This window comes from Chelonia mydas, chromosome 3 (genome assembly GCF_015237465.2).
Source record: "Chelonia mydas isolate rCheMyd1 chromosome 3, rCheMyd1.pri.v2, whole genome shotgun sequence".
Lineage (NCBI taxonomy): Eukaryota > Metazoa > Chordata > Testudines > Cheloniidae > Chelonia > Chelonia mydas.
The window spans coordinates 111547298-111568755 of NC_057851.1; the positions used below are offsets into that span (position 1 = coordinate 111547298).

The window sequence follows — 21458 nt, forward strand, 5'->3', positions numbered from 1 at the left end:
GAGAATGTCTGTTCTCTGTATAATTCCATACATTCTTCCTCCTGACTCAGATTAGCTCAGCTGTACCTGAGTGAGGGAAATGCAAACAACCATCAATAGCATCCCATAAAGGAAAGTCACTTCGGATAACTACTACTCTGACTGCATCTGAACCACCTGATTTAATTGCCCAAAGTCTGTCATTGTGAACAGTGGGTCGTGGATTAAATGCCATTGTTAGTGGGCTGGCTGGGTGCTTTACAGCATCACTGAGCTTTGTCTTGAGATAAACAAAATCATATAATGTCATGGCATGAGTGCCATTAACTAATAAGGGACTCCTGAATCATTACACTAATGTAAGAGAAATATGAATAACATGTCAGAATACTAGTTTATAATGCCAACAGGAAAAGATTAGGGAGAAGTACTGTGAAGCATAAAGAAAAATTAAAGAAAAAGAGAAGACAAATGAATCAAAGCAATAAAGGGGAAAAGAAACAAGGAAAATATCTTTAAAAAAAAATCTTTGTTCTTAAGATGGTTTGCTCACAGGAAGTTAACCTGCATGATGACTCCTACTGGTGTACAGACCATTAAGTAATTAGCAACTCTTTTGGAAAAATAAACATCTCTATATTTTCACTTTGGATGTTGGCCCTTATCCTCCACTACCTTCCACTTTGCTTAGACACGTTGGTGCACAGTAAGCATAGTGAGTAAAAGCACTATGCAATCAGAATGGAGTTGATAGTTAAGAAGTCAAATTGTAGTGGAAGGATCTGGGGATGAAAAACATGTTGCTGTTTGGATAAATCTGTGAATAGCTTGCTCTGTGGTTGCATTCTTGCAGGAATCAAGGGAAGTGTGTAGAGGGCATGGTGGAGATCTTTGACATGCTGCTGGCCACTGCTGCTCGGTTCCGTGTGATGAATCTCCAGGGGGAGGAATTTGTGTGCCTTAAGTCAATCATCCTGCTCAATTCAGGTAAGTGGCATGTTCACATAAACACTTTTATTATTTAATGTAGTAATTCAATTACTGTTGCTGTTTACAGACCTAAAAGTGGCAATTCTTCACCAAAAAAACTTCAAAAACAGACTCCAACAAGAAATTGCAGAACTGGAATTAATTTGCAAACTAGACACCATCAAATTAGGCCTGAATAAAGATTGGGAGTGGATGGGTCATTACACAAACTAAAAACTATTTCCCCTTGCTAATTTTTTCCCATACTGTTACTCACACCTTCTTGTCAACTGTTTAAAATGGGCCATCCTGATTACCACTACAAACCGTTAATTATTCCTCCTGATGATAATAGCCCACTTTAATTGATTTGTCTCGTTAGAGTTGGTATGGCAACACCCATCGTTTCATGTTGTGTGTGTGTGTGTGTACACTCCTCATTCTTTTTGCTGATACAGACTAACACAGCTACCACTCTGAAACCTGTTTGATTTCAGTTGTTGTTGGATGTGAAAAGAGGTTGGATCAGAGAATTAGACGGGGAATTTGTGATGTACAGCCTTAAGGCAAAGACAGACAGTGTAAACTTGTTCAGTACAAAAAGGAGCCAGGGAATTGACTCAAAAAGGAGTTGATATACTGAAAGCAACAGACCTGAAGGATGATTTGGGCAGTATTTTCGATGGATTGGGAGTGGGGGGGGGTCAAGATTAGTATTAAAAAGATCTGACAGGAGGTGATGACAGTAGTTGAAGCAACCCTCATAGTGTCAAGGGGTGATTCTAATTTTAGTTTTAGAACTGGAGTTTAAACATTCCTGTTTAGGTGGTAAAACTAAGGGAAGGGATGGCAAAGGCATAGCTAAATTTGTCAGAACGTATGTAAAGACCTTGAGGTTGAAATGGCCAAATAAAGCTGAGACGTAAGGCACAAAAAGAAAGGATCTTGCATCTCTGACCAGAAGGTTTCATCTATTTAAAATGAGAGAAAATAGAAACATATGTGTTCTAAGTGCAGGCTGAAGCATACAACACTTTTCTAAAGCCGTAATGATAAGTTCTGTTAAAGGAGGCTCTACTCCCAAAAGTGATTACATAAAATTGACCCCACCTTAAATTTATGGCCAAAAGAGATCATCACGATCATCTAATCTGACCTCCTTTGCATTTGAGCCACAGAACCTCACCCACCCACTCCTATAGTAGCTCCATAACCTCTAGCTGAGTTACCAAAGTCCTCAAATCTTGATTTAAAGGCTTCAAATTACAGAGAAGCCACCATTTACTCTAGTTCCATTGTTCTCAAACTTTTGTATTGGTGACCCCTTTAACACAGCAAGCCTCTGAGTGTGATTCCCCCTTATAAATTAAAGGCACACTTTTTTATATATATTTAACACTATTATAAATGCTGGAGGTGAAGCAGGGTTTGGTGGGTGGAGGCTGATAGCTTGTGACCTGCATGTAATAACTTCATGACCCCCTGAGGGGTAACAACTCCCAGTTTGAGAATCCTTGCTCTAGTTCAAAGCAGCAAGTGACCTGTGGCCCATGTTGCAGAGGAAGGTGGCAACCCCCTAAGTACCTTACCAATCTGTCCTGATGGAAAATTCCTTCCTGATCCCAAATATGACAGTCTGTTAGACCCTGAGCATGTGGGAAAGACCCATCAGCCAGACACCTAGAAAGACTTCTCTGTAGAAACTAGAGCCCTCCCTTTCTAGTGTTCCATCTACGGGCATTGGAAATATTTGCAAATAACAGTTGTAGATGGGCCATGTACCATTGTAAGCAATCTCATCATACCATCCGCTTCATAAACTTATCAAGCTCCATCTTATAACTTAGGTTTTTTGCCCCCACTATTCCCCTTGGAAGGTTGTTCCAGAACTTCACTCCACTGGTGATTAGAAGCCTTTGTATAATTTCAAGCCTAAACTTGTTTGTGTCCAGTTTATATCCATTTGTTCTTGGCCAACACTGGCACTTAACTTAAATAACTCCTCTCCCTCCCTAGCATTTATCCCTCCGATGTATTTATAGAGAGCAATCATATTTCCCCTCAGCCTTCATAGGATCATAGAAGATATGGGTTGGAAGAAACCTCAGGAGGTCATCTAGTTCAACCCCCTGCTCAAAGCAGGACCAACCCCAACTAAATCATCCCAGCCAGGGCTTTGTCAAGCCGGGCCTTAAAAACCTCTAAGGATGGAGATTCCACCACCTCCCTACGTAACCCATTCCAGTGCTTCACCACCCTCCTAGTGAAATAGTTTTTCCTAATATCCAACCTAGACCTCCCACGCTGCAACTTGAGACCATTGCTTCTTGTTCTGTCATCTGCCACAACTGAGAACAGCCTCGCTCCATCCTGCTTGTTGTTAGTCCCTAAATGCATGACTTTACGCAATTAAATTTCATACCATTTCATTTACTTCAGTTTTCAAGGTCATTCAGATCTTCTTGTATGATATTTCTGGTCCTTCTCCATATTGGCAATACCTCCCAAATTTGTGTCATCCACAAATTTTATTATCACATTATTGCTTTTTCTGCCAAGGTCTTTAATGAAAATGTTTAAATAAGATTGGTCCCAAGATTGATCTTTGAGGCACTTCATTTGCAACCTCCCTCCAGCCTGAAAGTTGATCTTTCAGCATGAAGACTATACTCTCCCCTTTAACCAGTTCCTTACCCTCCTTTCAATTCTCATATTAACCCACATCTTTTCTAATTTAATTAATCATTTGTTTGTGGAACTGTATCAAATACTTCACTGAAATCGAGGTAGAGTAGATCTACTGCATTTCTTTTGTCCTGAAAATTGGTTTTCTTCTCAAAGAAAGAGATCAGGTTGCTCTGGCATGATCTACCTTTTGTAAAACTGTGTTGTATTTTATCCCTGTTACCTTTTACCTCTTTATTCTTAACCTCTCTCTCAACATTTTGTTCTAAAACCTTCCACACAACTGTGGTCAAAGTAACAGGCCTGTAGTTTTAGAGATCACTTTTTTCCTTTCTTAAATATAGGTACTATATTTGCAATTCTCCAGTCATAGGGTATGACTCCTGAGTTTATGGAGTCATTAAGAATCCTTGCTATTAGACTAGCACTTTCATGTGCCAGTTCCTGTAATATTTTTGGATGGAGTTGATCTAGGCCTCCTGATGTGGTCCCATTAAGCTGTTGAGTTTGGCTTCTAACTCAGATGTGGTAATTTTTGCTTCCATATCCTTGTTCCTATTAGCCCTGTGCCACTGTCCCCTAAGCTCCTCATTACCCATTTTAAAAACCTGAGGCAAAGTATTTGTTGGGCCATACCTAGATTATCTTTAATCTCCACTCCATCCTCCGTATTTAGCTGTGCTGCTTCTTCTTTCCTTGTTTTCTTTTTATTGATATGGCTAAAGAACATGTTACTATTGTTTTTTATTTCCTTTGCAAGATCTAGCTGAGCTTGGCTTTTGGCAATTCTCACTCTTTTTTAATGCTTTCTGACCTCCAAAAGACAGTTTTCCTTGCTGATCTGTCCCTTCTTCCATTACTTGAAAGCTTTTTGCTTTCTCTTGATAACCTGTTTGAGATGCTTGTTCATCCAATTTGGTCTGCAACCTTTCCCTACGATTTTTCCCTTTAGTTTGGGATGCAGGATTGCAGAATGTTTTGTCTGTTTAAAATTAGAGAAAATAGACAAATATTTATTTTAAATTCAAGCTGGAGCATACAGCCATATTCTAAAGTCAGAATGTTAATTTCTGTTAAGAGGTTCTACTCCCAAAAGTGATTATATAAAATTGATACCACCTTACCGAACAGTGTCATTTTTAGTCAGAATCTAAAGTAACTTTTGAATAATGTAGAGTTCTGGTAACTGTGGGCTCAAAGCAGCCAATGGCAGAGCAAAGTGGATTCTGTTGTAAAGTGCGTAATTGTATCACAATGGAAAATTAATTTCCAGTGGTACTGGACCACACTGTTGCTCTACTTAATCTTAGAGTCTCCTACCCTTCTCCAGGTTATGCCTAAGGGGAACACCGAAAGTCAGGTTGGAATCCCAGCTTTCTGACTGACTCCCAGGCTGCTAGGACACTGGCAGTACTTCTCAACCAGTGCTGGGTGGAGAACTGTAATTCTGTTTCACAGATGTTTCTGAAAATTTGGTTTGGTTCCAGTTTTGGGACAAAAACCAAAAATTTCAAAATTCTTAGTGAGACAGAAATCTGAAATCTGTTTCATTGCAAAAAAATCAAATATTCATTTTGATAATTTCAAAATGAAATTCCAGCAGGTGGGCTGAAGGGGAGCTGGGAGCCTACAAGCCCCGTGAGCCCCAGCTGAGCTAGATGCCCCAGAGACAGGGCTCCCAGAGTTTCTTGGTTCCCTTTCAGCCCATCAGGCTGACATAGTTTACAAACTCTGTGGGGGGAAAAGCCCCAGTGATTTGAATTGGACTGGGGAAAAGGAGCTGCTCTGTGTGGCATGCTTCCCTGAGCAGCTGTAATGGGTCCTCTAAGCCTCTGATAACTGTTGAGACCTTTACTTAGGGTGGTTGTGAGACACCGGCCAATGGTAGGGTGACATGTTGGTTGCCCCTACTATGAATAGTTTGGAAGGGAGTTCTGAGGCAATTTCTATATGGGAAATCAGCTCTACAGTTCCTCAAATGTGTATCCCCATAAATCTCAGCACAGTGTGGTTTTTAATGCATTTACCAATAGCTTTAGCCACACCATTCACCAATAATTATCACAAAGTGTATCTGAGGAAACACAGTTATTCAGCATACTTTAAATTGATATGGCAAACATAATTATCAATGTGATAAATTGAGGATAAAATAACAAAATATAGTCTCTTCATAAGAGCAAAAAAATTTAATACTTCCTGAAAATAAAAAAAGATCTGTGTAAGTGATTATCATGGCAATTATGATAATTTTTAGCCAATACATTGAAATTGAATGATCCTCTTTGCATATTGTTGATTTACAAGAAATAGCTGATTTAACCCTAGAAAATGATTACTACATCATTCAAGTTTTTTTGTTCCGTTTATGTCTCTTGTCTATTTTGTTTGACCCACACTTTGAAGTGTCCTTGTTCCGCAATTGGAGTTTAGTAAGTTGAGTGGTCTAGTGCGATGCTATTCAGATCGGCAATGCCAGGACTTGCTTAGACAGTATCCTTTTCAGACCTTGCCAACTGTGCTTTGTGGTGTCTCTCTGGCTTTTGTAATAGAGGGTTTTGTTTTCTTCTTATAATGGGGAAATTGTACAAAACTAAGAAGTGAGTGCACTTGGATCTAAATAGTGTGTGGTTGAGGTATTCTTACCTCTTGGGTGTATGAGCAAAATAACTGTAATAAATCTGTCCAGCATGCACTACTGCAAAACGAACGCAAAGACTTTATGTTCTGCTTATTGAAAGTTTTTATTTTGTATGTGGTGGGGGCTATAAAAGAAACATTGTATTGTAACGATTTTGGGATGGCATGGCTGCATTACTCACTCAGCACTGAAGAGAACAACTATGCAGCCTTCAGAGGGGGAGTGAGAGAGAGATACAGGGCTAGCAGCATATGCTGTGTGTCCTTTGGAAATATATGTAGCAAAACTTTAGACACTCCCCCTGTCATAAATATAAAGGGAAGGCTAACCACCTTTAAATCCCTCCTGGCCAGAGGAAAAACCCTTTCACCTGTAAAGGGTTAAGAAGCTAAAGGTAACCTCGCTGGCACCTGACCAAAATGACCAATGAGGAGACAAGATACTTTCAAACCTGGAGGGGGGGAAAAACAAAGTGTCCTCTCTGTCTGTGTGATGCTTTTGCCGGGACCAGAGCAGGAATGCAGGTCAGAACTCCTGTAAAGGGCTAATAAGCAATCTAGTTAGAGATGTGTTCGATTCTGTTTTGTTTAAATGGCTGATAAAATAAGTTGTGCTGAATGGAATGTATATTCCTGTTCTTGTGTCTTTTTGTAACTTAAGGTTTTGCCTAGAGGGATTCTCTATGTTTTGAATTTGATTACCCTGTAAGGTATTTACCATCCTGAATTTACAGAGGTGATTCTTTTACTTTTTCTTTAATTAAAATTCTCTTTTAAGAACCTGATTGCTTTTTCATTGTTCTTAAGATCCACGGGTTTGGGTGTGTGTTCACCTCTGCAAATTGGTGACGATTTTTATCAAAACTTCCCCAGGAAAGGGGGTGTAGTGCTTGGGGGGGGGATATTTTGGGTGGGGAGACATTTCCAAGTGGGCACTTCCCCTGTTATTTTTGTTAGACACTTTGGTGGTGGCAGCTTTTAACCTAAGCTGGTAAGAATAAGCTTAGGGGGTCTTTCATGCAGGTCCCCACATCTGTACCCTAGAGTTCAGAGTGGGGAAGGAACCTTGACACCCCCACACCTCCTAGTTATACTGGGCTGTGAGATATCAGAACTTTAATCAGGTCCAGGAGTGAATATTGCCCAGAATGCACCTTGGGTCAATGTCACTTTTTTGTGGATGGTTTAGGTTCTCTTGTGTGCACACATTATGGCTCATTTGTTAATTATACAATCACATACTGGTTTTTCCACAGGACCCTGCTTCATTCAATGCATAGGATGACCAGTGCTGTGGGAATGAATTAGGGTTGCACAGAGAATGACTGTGGTGTCTGTAAGACTCCTGGGCCTCGTTTATTGCAGGAATGTGTGTAGAGAAAAAGGTTATGGGCCACAGAAAGAGAAGGGATAACATTGTGGTTAAGATGTTGAATGCCACTCTGAAGAATTGGATTATATCCCTGCCTCTGCCACAGAGTTCTTGTGTGATGCTAGGAAAGTCTCTTAAACCAAACTTTTCCCAGGTGATCATGAACTTTTATGGGTGCCTAACCTGAGACTCCTGGACCTAATTTGCAAAAGTGCTGAGCTCTCGCAACTGCAGATGAACTGAGTGAGAGCTGCAGCTACTTAAAACCCCTAGCAGTATAGTCTGAGGAGTGAACATGGGTTAGGCAAAAGGAGGCCCTGTGTTTGAATCCTAGGCAAGTCACTTTGCATTTCAGTTTCCTCAACTCTAAAATGGGGTCATAGTATTTCACCCACCTACCTCACTGGGGTGTTGTAATGGTGAATTAATAAATATCTGTACAGTGCTGAAAACATATAAAGTGCGACAAAAATGCTAAGTATTCTGAAAAATCAGGTTTTCAGTGTCTCAAGCTGGCTGCCCAGTGATTGAGCCACCCACCACAAATGCTTGCAAATTTTGCCCTTAATCTCTCTCTTCCTCAATTCTCCATCTGTAAAAACTCCTCTCTGCAGGGATGTCATAAAGATAAATTAATGAATATTTGTGATGCACTTAGAAACTACTATGGTAAGTGTAATAAAAAAAAGAAATGAGTAATTCTGTACTCAAGGTGGATAGTGTGTGGTAAACCATGCCTGTGGCCACACATTGAATGAGGAGGATAAAAAGAAATATGTTACAGCTACCTCATTCCCTGTATAGAGAAGGAGACTGGATTCCTGTGGAAAATATACAGAAAAAATACAGACATTGTATTTGGAAACATAACCTGTAGAAAATACACACAAATGTCACAAAGCAAAAACAGGTGAAAAATGTACACAAAAATCTTGGAAAAAATTTTGAGAACCATGTTACACAAATTACATATACATGGAACAAACACAATTGATCTCAAGAGGAATTAAATGTGTTTTCAGCCAATTTGAATTAGACATATTTAGCCATAAATATTTAAAATCAATCTCAAATCTAATCTGTTAAATTGTATTTCTAAGGTGTTGTGTAGATTTACTGCACCAGACAAATGATTTTTATTAAGTCTAGAACACTTTCCTTTTCCTGAAATTTTTAGTGCACAGTCATATTAGAGAATATTGAGATTAACTGTAGACATATAGGGCAGGAAGGGACCTGAAGAAGTCATGAAGTTTGTCCCCCTACGCTATAGCAGGACTAAGTAAATCTAGACTATCCTTGACAAGTGTTTTGTCCAATGTGTTCTTAAAAACCGCCAGTGATGAGGATTCCTTGATGCTATCATCATCTAATATCTAATTCCACACTTCCTCCACCACCAATCAGGACTCTGTCCCTTTTCACTGTTTCTTGTAACTTCTTCCTTTCTCTGTGGTCTTGAGCCGAAAAAAGTAAAAACGGCTTTTTTCTCTTCAAGCCTCTTTCCCTCTGTATGGAAAAGTGAGAGTTTGTATTTGCACTGCAAGATGCACTATATCAGGGGTCAGCAACCTGCGGCACGCATGGCAAAGACAGCACGAGAGCCGATTTTTACTGGCACGCTACTGCCAGCCGGGTCCCAGCCGCCGCCCCTGCTTAGCCCACTGCCAGCCTGGGTGAACGGAACCCCAGACCGGCAGCGGGCTGAGCGGGACCAGCAGCCGGGACCCGGCTGGCAGGAGCCGGCGGATGGAACCCCAGACCAGCGGCAGGCTAAGCCGCTCAGCCCGCTGCCGGGCTGGGGTTCTGTCTGCTGGTGCAGTGTATTAAATTTCTCCCCGTAGGAATGTGCTGCTTGCAGAGCACCAGGACTGGCAGCCCTGAGTAGTACACCGTAAGTAGCACATTCCTACGGGGAGAAATGTTAATACATTACACTGGGGTAGGGAAGGCTGTGCCTCCCTAAACAGCTGGCCCACTTCCCGCCCCCTGACTGCCCACCTCATAACCCCTGACCCCTCCAACCCCCCCTGCTCCTTGTCTCCTGACCGCTCCCTGTCCCCTGACTGCCCTGTCCCCTGTCCACACTCCCGACCCCTGACAGGCTCCCCGGGACTCCCACGCCTGTCCAACCACCCCTGTTCTCCATCCCCTACCATGCCGTTCAGAGCGTCAGGACGGGCAGCCGTAAGTAGTACACCATAAGTAGCACGTTCCTATGGGGAGCAATTTAATACACTACACCTGGCCCCGCTCAGCCTGCTGATGGTCTGGAGTTCTTAAAATATGTTTTCTCACCCCTTATCAAAAATTACACTACAATTAGCTTAAAAACTTAAACTTAAAAACTTTGTATATTACAGAAATTGTTAAAAAATGTATAATGTTAATAAATACATAAGTTTGATGAAACAAAGTAGTTGTACTTATGTGCCTGTGCTTAATTTGTGTTTTCGATGATTTACCTTCTAAAAAAATCTCGCATGTCTCGCACCCCCAGAAAGGGCATCTCGCACCCCCAGGGAGTGCGTGCACCCCAGGTAAAGAACCACTACACTAAACTGATCTGCATTTTAATTTAAGTTTTAATGAAGCTTCTTAAACATCTTAAAAACCTTATTTACTTTACATACAACAATAGTTTAGTTATATATAAAAGACTTATAGAAAGAGACCACCTAAAAATGTTAAAATGTATTACTGGCACGCGAAACCTTAAATTAGAGTGAATAAATGAAGACTCCGCACACCACTTCTGAAAGGTTGCCGACCCCTGCGCTATATTGATACCATTTGTGAATTTCTCCCAAGATACCATGGCGACAGCTTGTCTCTTATAACTAGGACAGTGCTGCCATTTCACCAGCTCAATAACAAAACAGAATCTATCCCTTCAGGGCTGCAGAAAACGAAATAAACCTTTCAGCTGCAAAACAAAGCTGTATTTTTGAAAAGTACATTCAGTTCAGCAGTGCAGTGCTTCAAGGGCTCTTCCTTACCATTGTGGTCAAGGAGAACAAGCATCAGAAACACAAAGGCAGCAACATAATGCTGGAGTTCTTGCTGTTAGATTGGATCTGATACAAGGATCAGTGGTATGTGGCAAAGTGATCACCCTTTATCTCTGGAAACCAATGTGGTGATATTTCTGTCAAAGCAGAAAATTAATTTAATTGATTTACCTATTAAACCTATTAGACTGACAGAACTGTTTTTCCACTGCATGCATCCGATGAAGTGAGCTGTAGCTCACGAAAGCTTATGCTCAGATAAATTTGTTAGTCTCTAAGGTGCCACAAGTCCTCCTTTTCTTTTTGACAGAACTGAGTTAGTTTTATGAATACTTCAGGGAGAGTACTACACAGCCTTAAAACCACATGGTGGATGGCTTCATGGGACATCCTAATCAGCTGTTGTTCTTTGCCATTGACATAATGTTTTTTAAACATCCTTTCCCCCTGAGTCATTCTTATACATCAGTGGTTTTCAACGTTTTTCATTTGCAGACCCCTAAAAAGTTTCAAATGGAGGTGCTGACCCTTTTGGAAATCTTCGATAGTCCTGTGGACCACAGTTTGAAAACCACTGATCTAGGTCATCTTGTCTTGTGACAGGTGAAACATGCAGGGTGGGATGTTGCATCGCCAGTAGTGGTCTTCGGATTCCAAGGCTGAACAGACACTTTAAACTCCACTTGTGTGGTTCTAGAAAGGGTGAAGTGGGCGTTCTCCTCAACAGTAGCATCCAAAATGTCTGTCATTACCATTTGCCAACAGCATATATGGTAACATATTGTGTAGTCCCCTCCACAAATCCATTCGAAGCACAGCTTTGCCTTGTTGGCACAGAATATGAGCCCCACCCTTGCAGTGGCTGTGGTTTTCCCTGTCTCTCTCCTTCCATGATGTTCAGGATACTGGATTGTTATACAGAGTTGGAAGAAAACAGCTTTGAAGATACTTACTTTAAGGCAGCCAGTTCTCGCCTTGCTGAGCGAACTTTTCTGAAGGCAGCAGCCCTTCTCTTTGGTGATGGACAGCTGATATTCCTGTTTCTGAAATGCCTGCTCAGTGAGGCAAGGCAACAGTAATCACCTGGGGCAGTGAGATAACAAATAGCTGTCTTTCATTCAACATTTAATTAGTAAGGGTTGCCAATTGCCAAATCTTTGGGGATTTCTTGGGGATTTGTTTTGATATTTTTAAACAAAGCTCTTTGATGGCTCCTGTGCTAAAGAAGTGTGAGACCTGGGAGCTCCGGGCAGGACTCCTTCCTTTTGAGAGGGTTTTAGAAGTATGAAACTGGGAGGAATTCCTAAAGTATTCGTAACACCTGGCAGGATCCCCTGGCCAAGCCGAGCTGTGCTGGTGCTACTATGAGACTATGAAAACATTTCCCACTAATGGATTAAGCCCAGTGAGTCAGAACTAAGAAATTAGTCCCTCTAAAATATTGCTAAGCCATAAAACCTATTAGCAGCATGGGTGTGTGGAGGGTTGAAAATCATTTGGCTGAGAAAGGTCTAAGGGTCTTGTTCTCTTCAATGCAGTTACTCCAGTCTGAAAAATGATATAGGACAAGCAGTCACTGCTTCATATTTCTATAACAACTTTATAGCAATAGTCCAGTGCAGCCAAATCAATAAAAGGAAGAGCTGCGACTGCTGCCTTCCAGAGGCCACACTGTAATAGCTGTTCTGTTCTCTGTCAGCAGGATAGATTCTGATCTCACTTATTCTGGTGTAAATGCCAGTGAAATCAACAGAATTACACTTATGATCATTATTATTAATACGATTATTTCTAACGGTGTCCAAAGGAGCTGTAGGTGTCTCTCAATACAGATAGAAAACAGGGTCCTTGCACCAAACAGCTAACAAATGTGAGGGACTAGGAGGTGACAGACAGTAGAGGTGGGGACAGGAGTAACTTCAAACCAATTACACAATTATTCAGTGAGGTCTAATACAGAGCATGATGGAGCAAGAAAAGTGGGAGATTTATTATAACTATCGTAAATTGATCTCTTACCTGGGTTTAAATCTGGAGTAACTGAACTCATCATCTGGCCCTTTATCTCCAGTTCCACTTGACTGTTTCTCCAGATGCTGTCATCACTACTATACTGGTTGCTGGTTAATTTCAGATTGGACCAGTGCTATCAGTCTGCATTGAGAAAAATAGTAAACTGCAAGTGCTAGATTTTATTGTGGATTGTTTATGAAGGTCTGTGGCTTGGAGTTTAGTCTTTTACAAACCCCGCCCATCTTGTTTGAAGAATACAATAACTGACCTAATAGCATCACCTTCCTTGGGGAAAAAAAGATTCTTTGAAATAGCCAGAGACCCTAAGACATGGAGGAAGTGGGGTAAAGGCTGCCGTGTAATTTTCCCTTTCAGTCACTTTGATTTTCCCACATTATGTTTATCTATGAGAAACACTTTTCCTCATGCAGAAACACTTTTTTTACCTTGTTTTATTGTAGATACAGCATAAAGGACTCCAACCAAAGTGCCAATCAGTTTGCTTTCACCATATCCTCTTTGGGTGGGTGGGTGGAGCTGGGTTTGTACATGAAACCCACCACCGTTTAATAATAATCTCTGGGAGCTGAAGCAGCAGGAGCAGAGAAGGCTTAACAAGAAAACTGATTATTTATTGTTTGTCACTTATATTTGCAGTTTGGGTTGTTTAATATTTTCTGAGTATACCCATTGTTTTGTTTTTCATCTTGACCAATGTGTGTCCATTCCTGATTCTCACCATTGTCATTTTGGAGAGACCTCCATTCTTTCCTTAGCCATGTTCTCTTTAGGTTGTCTCTAACCTCCTGTTCACCTTCCTACTGCCAGAAGAGAACTAAGTTCATAGTGCGTTTGGCTCTCATGCCTCTTCTGGCCTCTTAAGATCCCTGTCTATGAGACTGTAGCTGTGAAAGTCTAATCTCTCTTTGTGTTGTTCTCCCCCCACCCCACCCCAGGTGTATATACGTTTCTTTCCAGCACCTTGAAATCTTTGGAAGAGAAGGAGCATATTCATCGTGTTCTGGACAAAATCACAGATACATTGATTCATTTAATGGCCAAGTCAGGTCTCCCTCCGGATCAGCAACACAGACGACTGGCTCAGCTCCTCCTCATACTCTCGCACATCAGGCACATGAGGTGAGAGAGTGCACATGCAGCCTTCTGGCATTGTACAAGACAACTGTGCAAAGTTCAGCATGCAAGGAAGGTTTTGCTCTGTCGATACAGCCAGATTCTGATAAACTCGTGTTGAATAGTAACTTACTCCACAAGTGGTCTTTTTCTTCAGTGAGACTGCTTGTGGGGCAACATGCTAGTCAGCGTGAGTGAGGGTATCACAGTGTGGCCCATAATTCCGAAATACAAACAGCCCTTCTGTTTAATATCATGTGGGAGGGGAAACTGTCCCTAACGCTATTTGTTTCTTGTGCTCTTTAAGGTTCCTCTGCTTTTGGTGTCACGATACTGCAAGGGGGTCTGATGATGGAGGCAGGACCTGATTGTTGTTGTTATAAACACAATGTCTTACTCTGTTTATAACATACTGAGTAAATTGCAGCTGTATATAACACCCCAGTTCCGCAACCCCTGCTCACATTGATAGGCACAGGCATTCTCAAAGTAGGGAATTCAGACTCTATCTCCATGATTTTTAATAATAATTAACAGTTATTAAATATTAACAGTGTATGAAGAATTTAATTTGCTCTTAGTCTAAGCAAAAGGTCTATACAACCCTGATCAATTCAATTATTCAGTTCTTGACGTGAAACTGGGCTCTACCTTATAGCTGGAGTGTTAGAAATCTGACAGTTCTAAACAGGTACAGTTTATTTTTAAGGTGGCAAAGCACACTGGTTGGTTGGTGAATGGAGTTAGGGTTCCTTGATCCCACTACATAAGTGGCATTTAAAATAGTGGCAAGCGTCACTAAAGTTACAAATGTGAGTGGTGAAAGGGTTAATAACACTCCCTCATTTTTTTTCATCCCAGAACTGATCTAGACGTTCAGGCAAAACCCAGGGTGGTGGTTTGTTTTTGGTTTTGTTTGTTCTTTTGCCATTTGTAAACTTTGTTATTTTTCTTGTTATGGTAAGTCTGGCAATCCAATGATTTGGTAGTTATGGGCTGGATATGCAATTAGCATTAAAAGCCAACACATTGGGGGGAAACTGATATCTTAGGTAACTGTTGCCAGATGGTAGCTTTTTAATGGCAATCACAATAAATATTATGGATTGTCATCTCATTATGGAGTGTCCTCTGACTTTGTTTTCATTAAAATCCACAGCAATAAAGGGATGGAGCACCTATACAACATGAAGTGCAAAAATGTAGTCCCCCTTTATGATTTATTGCTGGAAATGCTAGATGCTCACCGATTGCATGCCCCAGCAGCCAAAAATGCTGCCCCGATGGAAGAAGAGAATCGGAGCCAGTTGACAACTGCATCAACTTCATCACATTCCTTGCAGTCCTTTTATGTAAACAGGGAAGATGAGAATTTGCAAAATACAGTATGAGCGTTCCCATGTTAAAAAAGCCTACAAGGTTCTGAGAATCCCAACAGCATACTACCTAGTTCATACATCACTTTAGCTAAATTGCCACACACGTAAACACTCCAATAGGCACCAGTGATTTCCAGTCTGAGTGTTCATTGATCATTTGCTAAAACCCTTAATGGAAGAGGTTTTGTTATTACGGATGGCCTGCAAGGATGGGAGGCCAACTTAATTTGAAATTTGCAATGGCTCTTATTTACCCCATGCATTAATTAGGGTGAGGATTCCTGTAGCCTTTATCAGCCCAAGATTTTGGCTTTGTTGACCCTTTGCTGAGAATCATTTGAGCCTGGGCCCGAGTTGAATTTAAGTAATTGATGTTTCCACTGAAAAGTTCAGTGGCTCCAGGATGAGCCATAAGGAAGCCCCACTAAAGACTGCCTAGTTACATAGCTCAGATCTTGGTAGATTCCATCCTGTCATATTCGTATGGTGACAAAGTGCACCTTTCTGAAAGTAATATTGTTTTAAGATTTCCCTTACTGGCTGACATCAGCAGATGTTTTTCCCCCTTCATGAATGCATTGAATTTATATCCAGTTGCAGTTATCTCACCCAGTGGCCACGCTGGATCGAATGCACTTAATCTTCTCTGATCTGAGTCCTGGGATGTGTAGTGCTTTGATGGCAAGCCAGCTGGGAAACATGTGTGCCTTTCTATGGATGTATGCCATTGCCTTTAATATTAATAAGTGTTGTCAAACTCTATTCAACTCACCCATACATTCATTTTGAGGAAGCTCTATGGCTTGTGTTATACAGGAGGTCAGACTACAGACTAGATGATCACAATGGTCCCTTTGGACCTTGGAATCATGAATGCATGTAATTCCCATTGACACTAATAGGAGTTTAAACCACTTATGAAGGGCATCTAATGAAGACGAAGATAAACTGTAATCTTCCCTGTACTGGGTACCATTAAAAATTAGGCATTTGCCACCCTATCTAGTTCAGTTGATTGCCGTATCTCACATTCTAATGAAAGGGAATACTGCAAATATTGCAATAAATGACTGTTTCTAATGGTCCCCATTGCAACAAAAGTAGAACTCCTTGTATGCTGATAAACAACTTGCAGTAGGGAAGAACAGACATAAAGAGGGACAGTACAAGTTTACGCTGCAAGCCAAAGGCATGTGCATCTTAACTTCAGAGGGAGTTAGTGGGGGGGAGGGGAGGATGTATATATCAGAACACAGACGTTAGTTCTAAATCTACAGGTAACTACTAGCTGCATGTGTTGTATTTTTTCAGAATCCCTAGGAAGCTGGTGAGCTCTCAACTTGTGAAGTGCTTTCATCTCCTCTTAATTCCACAGCCCTTTTGCTAACGCATATCACTAGTTTCATTTCCAGTAGCCTCATTTTTTGTGTGAATATGATAAAGCACTTGTCTTTGTGCTTATGCAGAGAAAGCGTTGGTATTTCTTTGCAATTCATTACCCAAAGACCGTTGGGGGCTCCTAAGTGCCTTGTTCAAAATGCACACATTTTTATTTTCATTTTGTAGCAATTTTTTCGTGTGTTGAGAAAATCTTGGTGTACTGTATATTATTGACACACATAAGCAGAGGTGAAGATCCGAATGGGCCACCGGAAACCTTGTATCTAAGTTTAAAAGACAAATGTCAACCCAATTGTAGCCCAGAGCTGCCAGTCAAATATAGTATGTTAACAACTTCCATGTTCTTTATGATAAACTAGACAGAGCTCCTCTAAACTTCACATTATTTAAATTAATGGCTTCTTCCTTGGTTCTCCCAACAAATAAGTACACTGGGTCAAACTTAATCCTTGGATGAATTTAAATAAATGAATGTGGGCCATGGTTGGCAACTGGAAACAGAGGGCCAGATTCTGATACTTTACCCAGGGTGAGTAGGACCGTCAGCTACAAATTGTCCCACTGAAGTCAATGAGCCTGCATGTGGGATAAAGTGCTACCCAACATAAGGAAGGGTATCAAAACATGGCCGAGACTATTAAAAATGATTTGACAAATAGGGGTGCACACCAGCAACTTGGGATTCTTTGTTAGCCTTGGCCTTTGCAATAAGACCTCATTTAGTTCAAATGTACATTGTAACAAAAGCAGTGGGAGCCGAAGATTGAAAAATAATGATTTCCCACAATACATACGTTTAACTGGAGGCAGTGTCTGTGATCAACATCATTAACTTGTTCAAAACTTAATTTTTTCTTAAAAAAGCACCTTAAATAATGTTATATATAAAAGATGCATTGCTCACATATCAGACAATTGAATGTAGCCATTCAGTAAACCCAGCTGACAAAGTCTATAATACATAAAACAGCATATGTTTTCATATGCTTTTGAGGTACCATATCACATATGTAGTTATCTGTGCCTGAGGCTAACTGGTTGTTAGCTTATATGATGATTATATTTCATATATACTTTTATATTTGCAGTAGAGAAGCCAGCACTAACTGAGATACCTAGTGCTGGACATGAAAAAGAAAAATAATATCTTGTAGAGACTATGTTTGAGAAGGAAAAATATTCAGGGAAGCTAATTATGCTTTTACCAAACAATAATAGAGCAGATGAACTTGCTTTGCATAGCAAACCTGTTGCCATTCAAATAACAATCACTTTAAGAAGTTCAGGGCACACGTGAAGGTAGTAATATGAACTTGCTCATCTGATGATATCTGGGTTTCCAACGGAGTATAAAAGCCACTTCTTGTTTGTAGTGGACTTGATCTTGCAGACTTTGTCTCAGGTAAAACTCCTATGAAAGACAACAGGAGTTGTTCTGAAGTAAAAATCAAACAAACAAAAAAAGCAGGAGCAATTTCTTGGTGTGTGTGGTGACTTTACTGTTACGTTGTCAGTGACATTTCCTGATTTTTTCCTTCTCGTACATTTATGAGATTGGTAAATTAGAAAACTTGTCACTATGGAAGAAAGAAGGAACAGCTTACGTTTCTACTGATAATGCAAGGTCAGTGTGTTTTGCAGTGGAAGCGGTAGGTCTCAAACTGGAGTCATGATCCATTTCAGTAATTGATTATTTTAATTCTTAAAGATCTGGGCCAAAAATGAAACCAAACATCTGAGAATTAGAACTGTTTCCACCAAAAATCCTGCCCCACTGAAGTCAATCTAACCATAGACTTAAATGGGAACAAGATCTATCCCTGTTCTTGTACATATATCCTGCTTTTAAAACTAGGATGCATCCCAATTTAAAACTAGCAGGATTGTGTGGATGCAAACACTAAGATAGTGACAGCAGAATTAGTGTGATCAATTATTCAGCATTACGTCAGCTATTTTGAAAGCTATTTACAAATATATTACAGCTTTACAAAACTGAATATTTTTCTATTTATGAAGTTAAGGCCAGGTCTTAATGCATAGCATGCTTAGTCAGTACCCAAAAATATACCACAATTTCAGATTGCCTTCAGTGATTTAAATTTTGGGTACCAAAAATTCATATTTCATTACAAACCTTTTTTTTTCTACTTGCATTCTTTTTTATGTTTTAATTCAAATGCAGATATCTTTTTATGTCCTAAAGGTTGTTTTCTAAGTGATTGTTGCCTTTGTGAGGGCACTTCAAATTTTGCACTGTCTGTAGGAGATTTTTTTTAAAAAACTCATTTTTTGCATTCAAATGTGCCTAAACTTTTAAAGAAATATATGCTACCATATTGCAATCCCCTCTTCAATGAGTATGCTCTGTATCCCTGTGCACCTCCAATAAGTAATCTGTTTTCATTAGATAGTGACCATCTGAGAATGAAAAGAAAGAAGTTGCTAGTCACAAAGACTTGCATTAAAAAGCCACTTTATGCTCCCTTAGTGTGTGTGTATATATATAAAAAAGAAGCTTTTTTTGTGCACTACCTATCTTTTCATTGTAGAGCCCTTTCTTTAGTACAAGGCTCAAGTGCCATAATGTATTTGTTGGATTATTCTGCTGATGCGTATACTGTTTTTGACGTCTTCTTGTTTTGTTAAAGTTTTGCTATGTAACATGAAACACACATGTAAACCTCTTTTGCACCTTGAAACAAATGTTACAAAAGACGTTAAAAAAAAAAAATCCAGCAGCATACTTTACCTGTCCAAGATTTTCTCAAGCTATTTGATGTCAAAATAAAGAATTAAATAAAACATGGTCTGCTGGATAGTTTTTAAAACTGCTTTTTCTGCCTGTTGCCTCTTGATGACTAGCTAGATGATGGGTAACCATTTAGATTAATAAAAAAATGTCCCTATTACATTTGTTTAAGTGCGTGTTCTAAGGCCAGAAAGTGCATTTGCAAAAAAACAGGAGTTTTGCCTTCATTGCAGGGAAAAGAGAAAAGACCTCTTGAATTCTCCTATGGTACTGCCCACTTCCAAAGGCCTTGCATTGCCTGTGTGCATGTTTGTCTGTATCTGTTGAGAGTCAGGGCTCCTGCCAGAGCATGGACGCTCAACCTGTTGCCTGCAGAGTCCTAAAATGTGGCTATGGGCTGCACCATCTTTGAGCACTTGGAGGCTGAAGAGAAACCCTTATGGCTGTTATTAGATGCTGCTGAATCAGTCCTTCATGTCATAGGGTTTAGGCAACTTCCCTGTACTGCCACTCGCTTAGCACTCTGCAGCACTCTCCCTTTTTCCAGAGTCAGGAGGCATGCTCATCAAATAGATTGTGTTTTACAGGCTGTTTGTCTGCACTAGATGCTAAATGACTAAATAGGGATGGGTTAATCACAACTAGCATATACATTTTTTAAAGATCACTGTCTGTCGGCACTTGTTAAGAAATGTTCAAAACACATTTATTTCCACAGTCTAGCCAAGTCTAGATTCTTCTACTTCATGGGAGTATTCATGCCTAACTGAACTCTCAGGATGCCTCTTTACCAAAAGGTCTGCCCTTACCAAGTATTACTAAGTGCATCCTAGCGAAGACAAGGTCGTTCATAGTTTTCACTACCTTTTAGCAGGTCAAGGTAAAGACTGCAGAGGAGCCTAGAGTGAAAACTCAGGTGTTATCTTGTGTTTGCTAATACCAGGTAAGAACACATCTTTTTCCTAGTGAAGACTTTACCCTTTGCAAAAAACATACAGGTATAGCCTCAAAATAATTGTGGGTCTCTGAGCAAAATCAAAGCAGCAAAACGTATATTAGATTAGATTCTGTGCTGTGATATTTTTGAAAATCTGTTTGCAGTGCTACTTCTGGAAGGGACTATTGGCTCTCTGATTGTGAGCCTGTACATTCAGTAAGGGTGGGATTCACAAAGGTATTTAGGTTCCTAACTCCCATTGATTTAAATTAATTTTAGATTGAAATCAACAGAAATTAGGTGCCTTTGTGAAGCCCACTCTATGGGTCTATTTTTGGATTATATTTTTCCCTGCTGCGCAGTGCTTCATTTTGGCTTCTAAGCAATGTAATTTTTCATTGTACGTAGACCAGCATAGGAACCAATACATGTATTATCCCTGGAATATTATCAATAATTTGGTCACAATCCGTAGCATGTTTTCTACATATGAGTAACAGATCATTCTGCAGCTTGCCCAGCATTATTGCATATGAGCTATTTGTTTTAAAAGGAAGCTTTGGATCTTTGAGGGCCAGCATTGGGCTTTTCTAGCAGAAATCAGCAGTGGTCCCTCCCCCGGATCTCCCCAAACAACCAAACATACATTTTACCAATACTGCATTTAGAGATCAAAAACCAGGTTGTGAATAACATCATACCCAGATCATTTAAAGTGCTTTTTATCAGCAGATCTCAAAATGATTTAGAAAGAAGATCAGCATCCTTATCCCTATTTTACAGGTGGGGAAACTGATGCACATAGGGGGACATAACTTGCCCAAAGTTGTGCAGCAGGCCTGTGGCAGAGCTGGGAATAGAATTCAGGTCTCCTGAGTTCTAGTCCAGTGCTCTATTCACTAGGCAACACTGCCTCAGTTATTCCCCACACACAGTCATCCTCACACATGCGCCTTGGGATGCGTGAAGGCTTTGCCAGGGATTTAGGTTGATTGCACATCTGTATGTGATCAAACTCATAAGCCAACGGACATATTACTTCAGTTCATCTCACATCAGAGGATTGGCTCACAATCTAGGGGCACTCACTGGCAGCATCTAGTTTTATCTATCCATTTGATCAATCTGACCCTATATTTGTAAATCACAAATGGGATGTAATTTGATCCCTGAAAATGAATTAGAT

General features: G+C 40.3%; 1 protein-coding gene across 2 annotated transcripts in view; it reads left to right on the forward strand.

Annotated features, from left to right (window-relative positions):
• ESR1 (estrogen receptor 1) overlaps positions 1 to 18634 on the forward strand; it is a 190577-nt gene extending 171943 nt beyond the window's left edge. For both annotated transcript variants that reach the window (XM_007060337.4, XM_043543165.1), the window contains 3 exons: positions 833 to 966; positions 13626 to 13809; positions 14963 to 18634. In XM_007060337.4, the coding sequence (XP_007060399.2) occupies positions 833 to 966; positions 13626 to 13809; positions 14963 to 15194 (550 nt within the window). In that variant the 3' untranslated portion in view covers positions 15195 to 18634. The remainder of the gene's footprint in view (positions 1 to 832; positions 967 to 13625; positions 13810 to 14962) is intronic.
• Positions 18635 to 21458: the final 2824 nt, after the last annotated feature.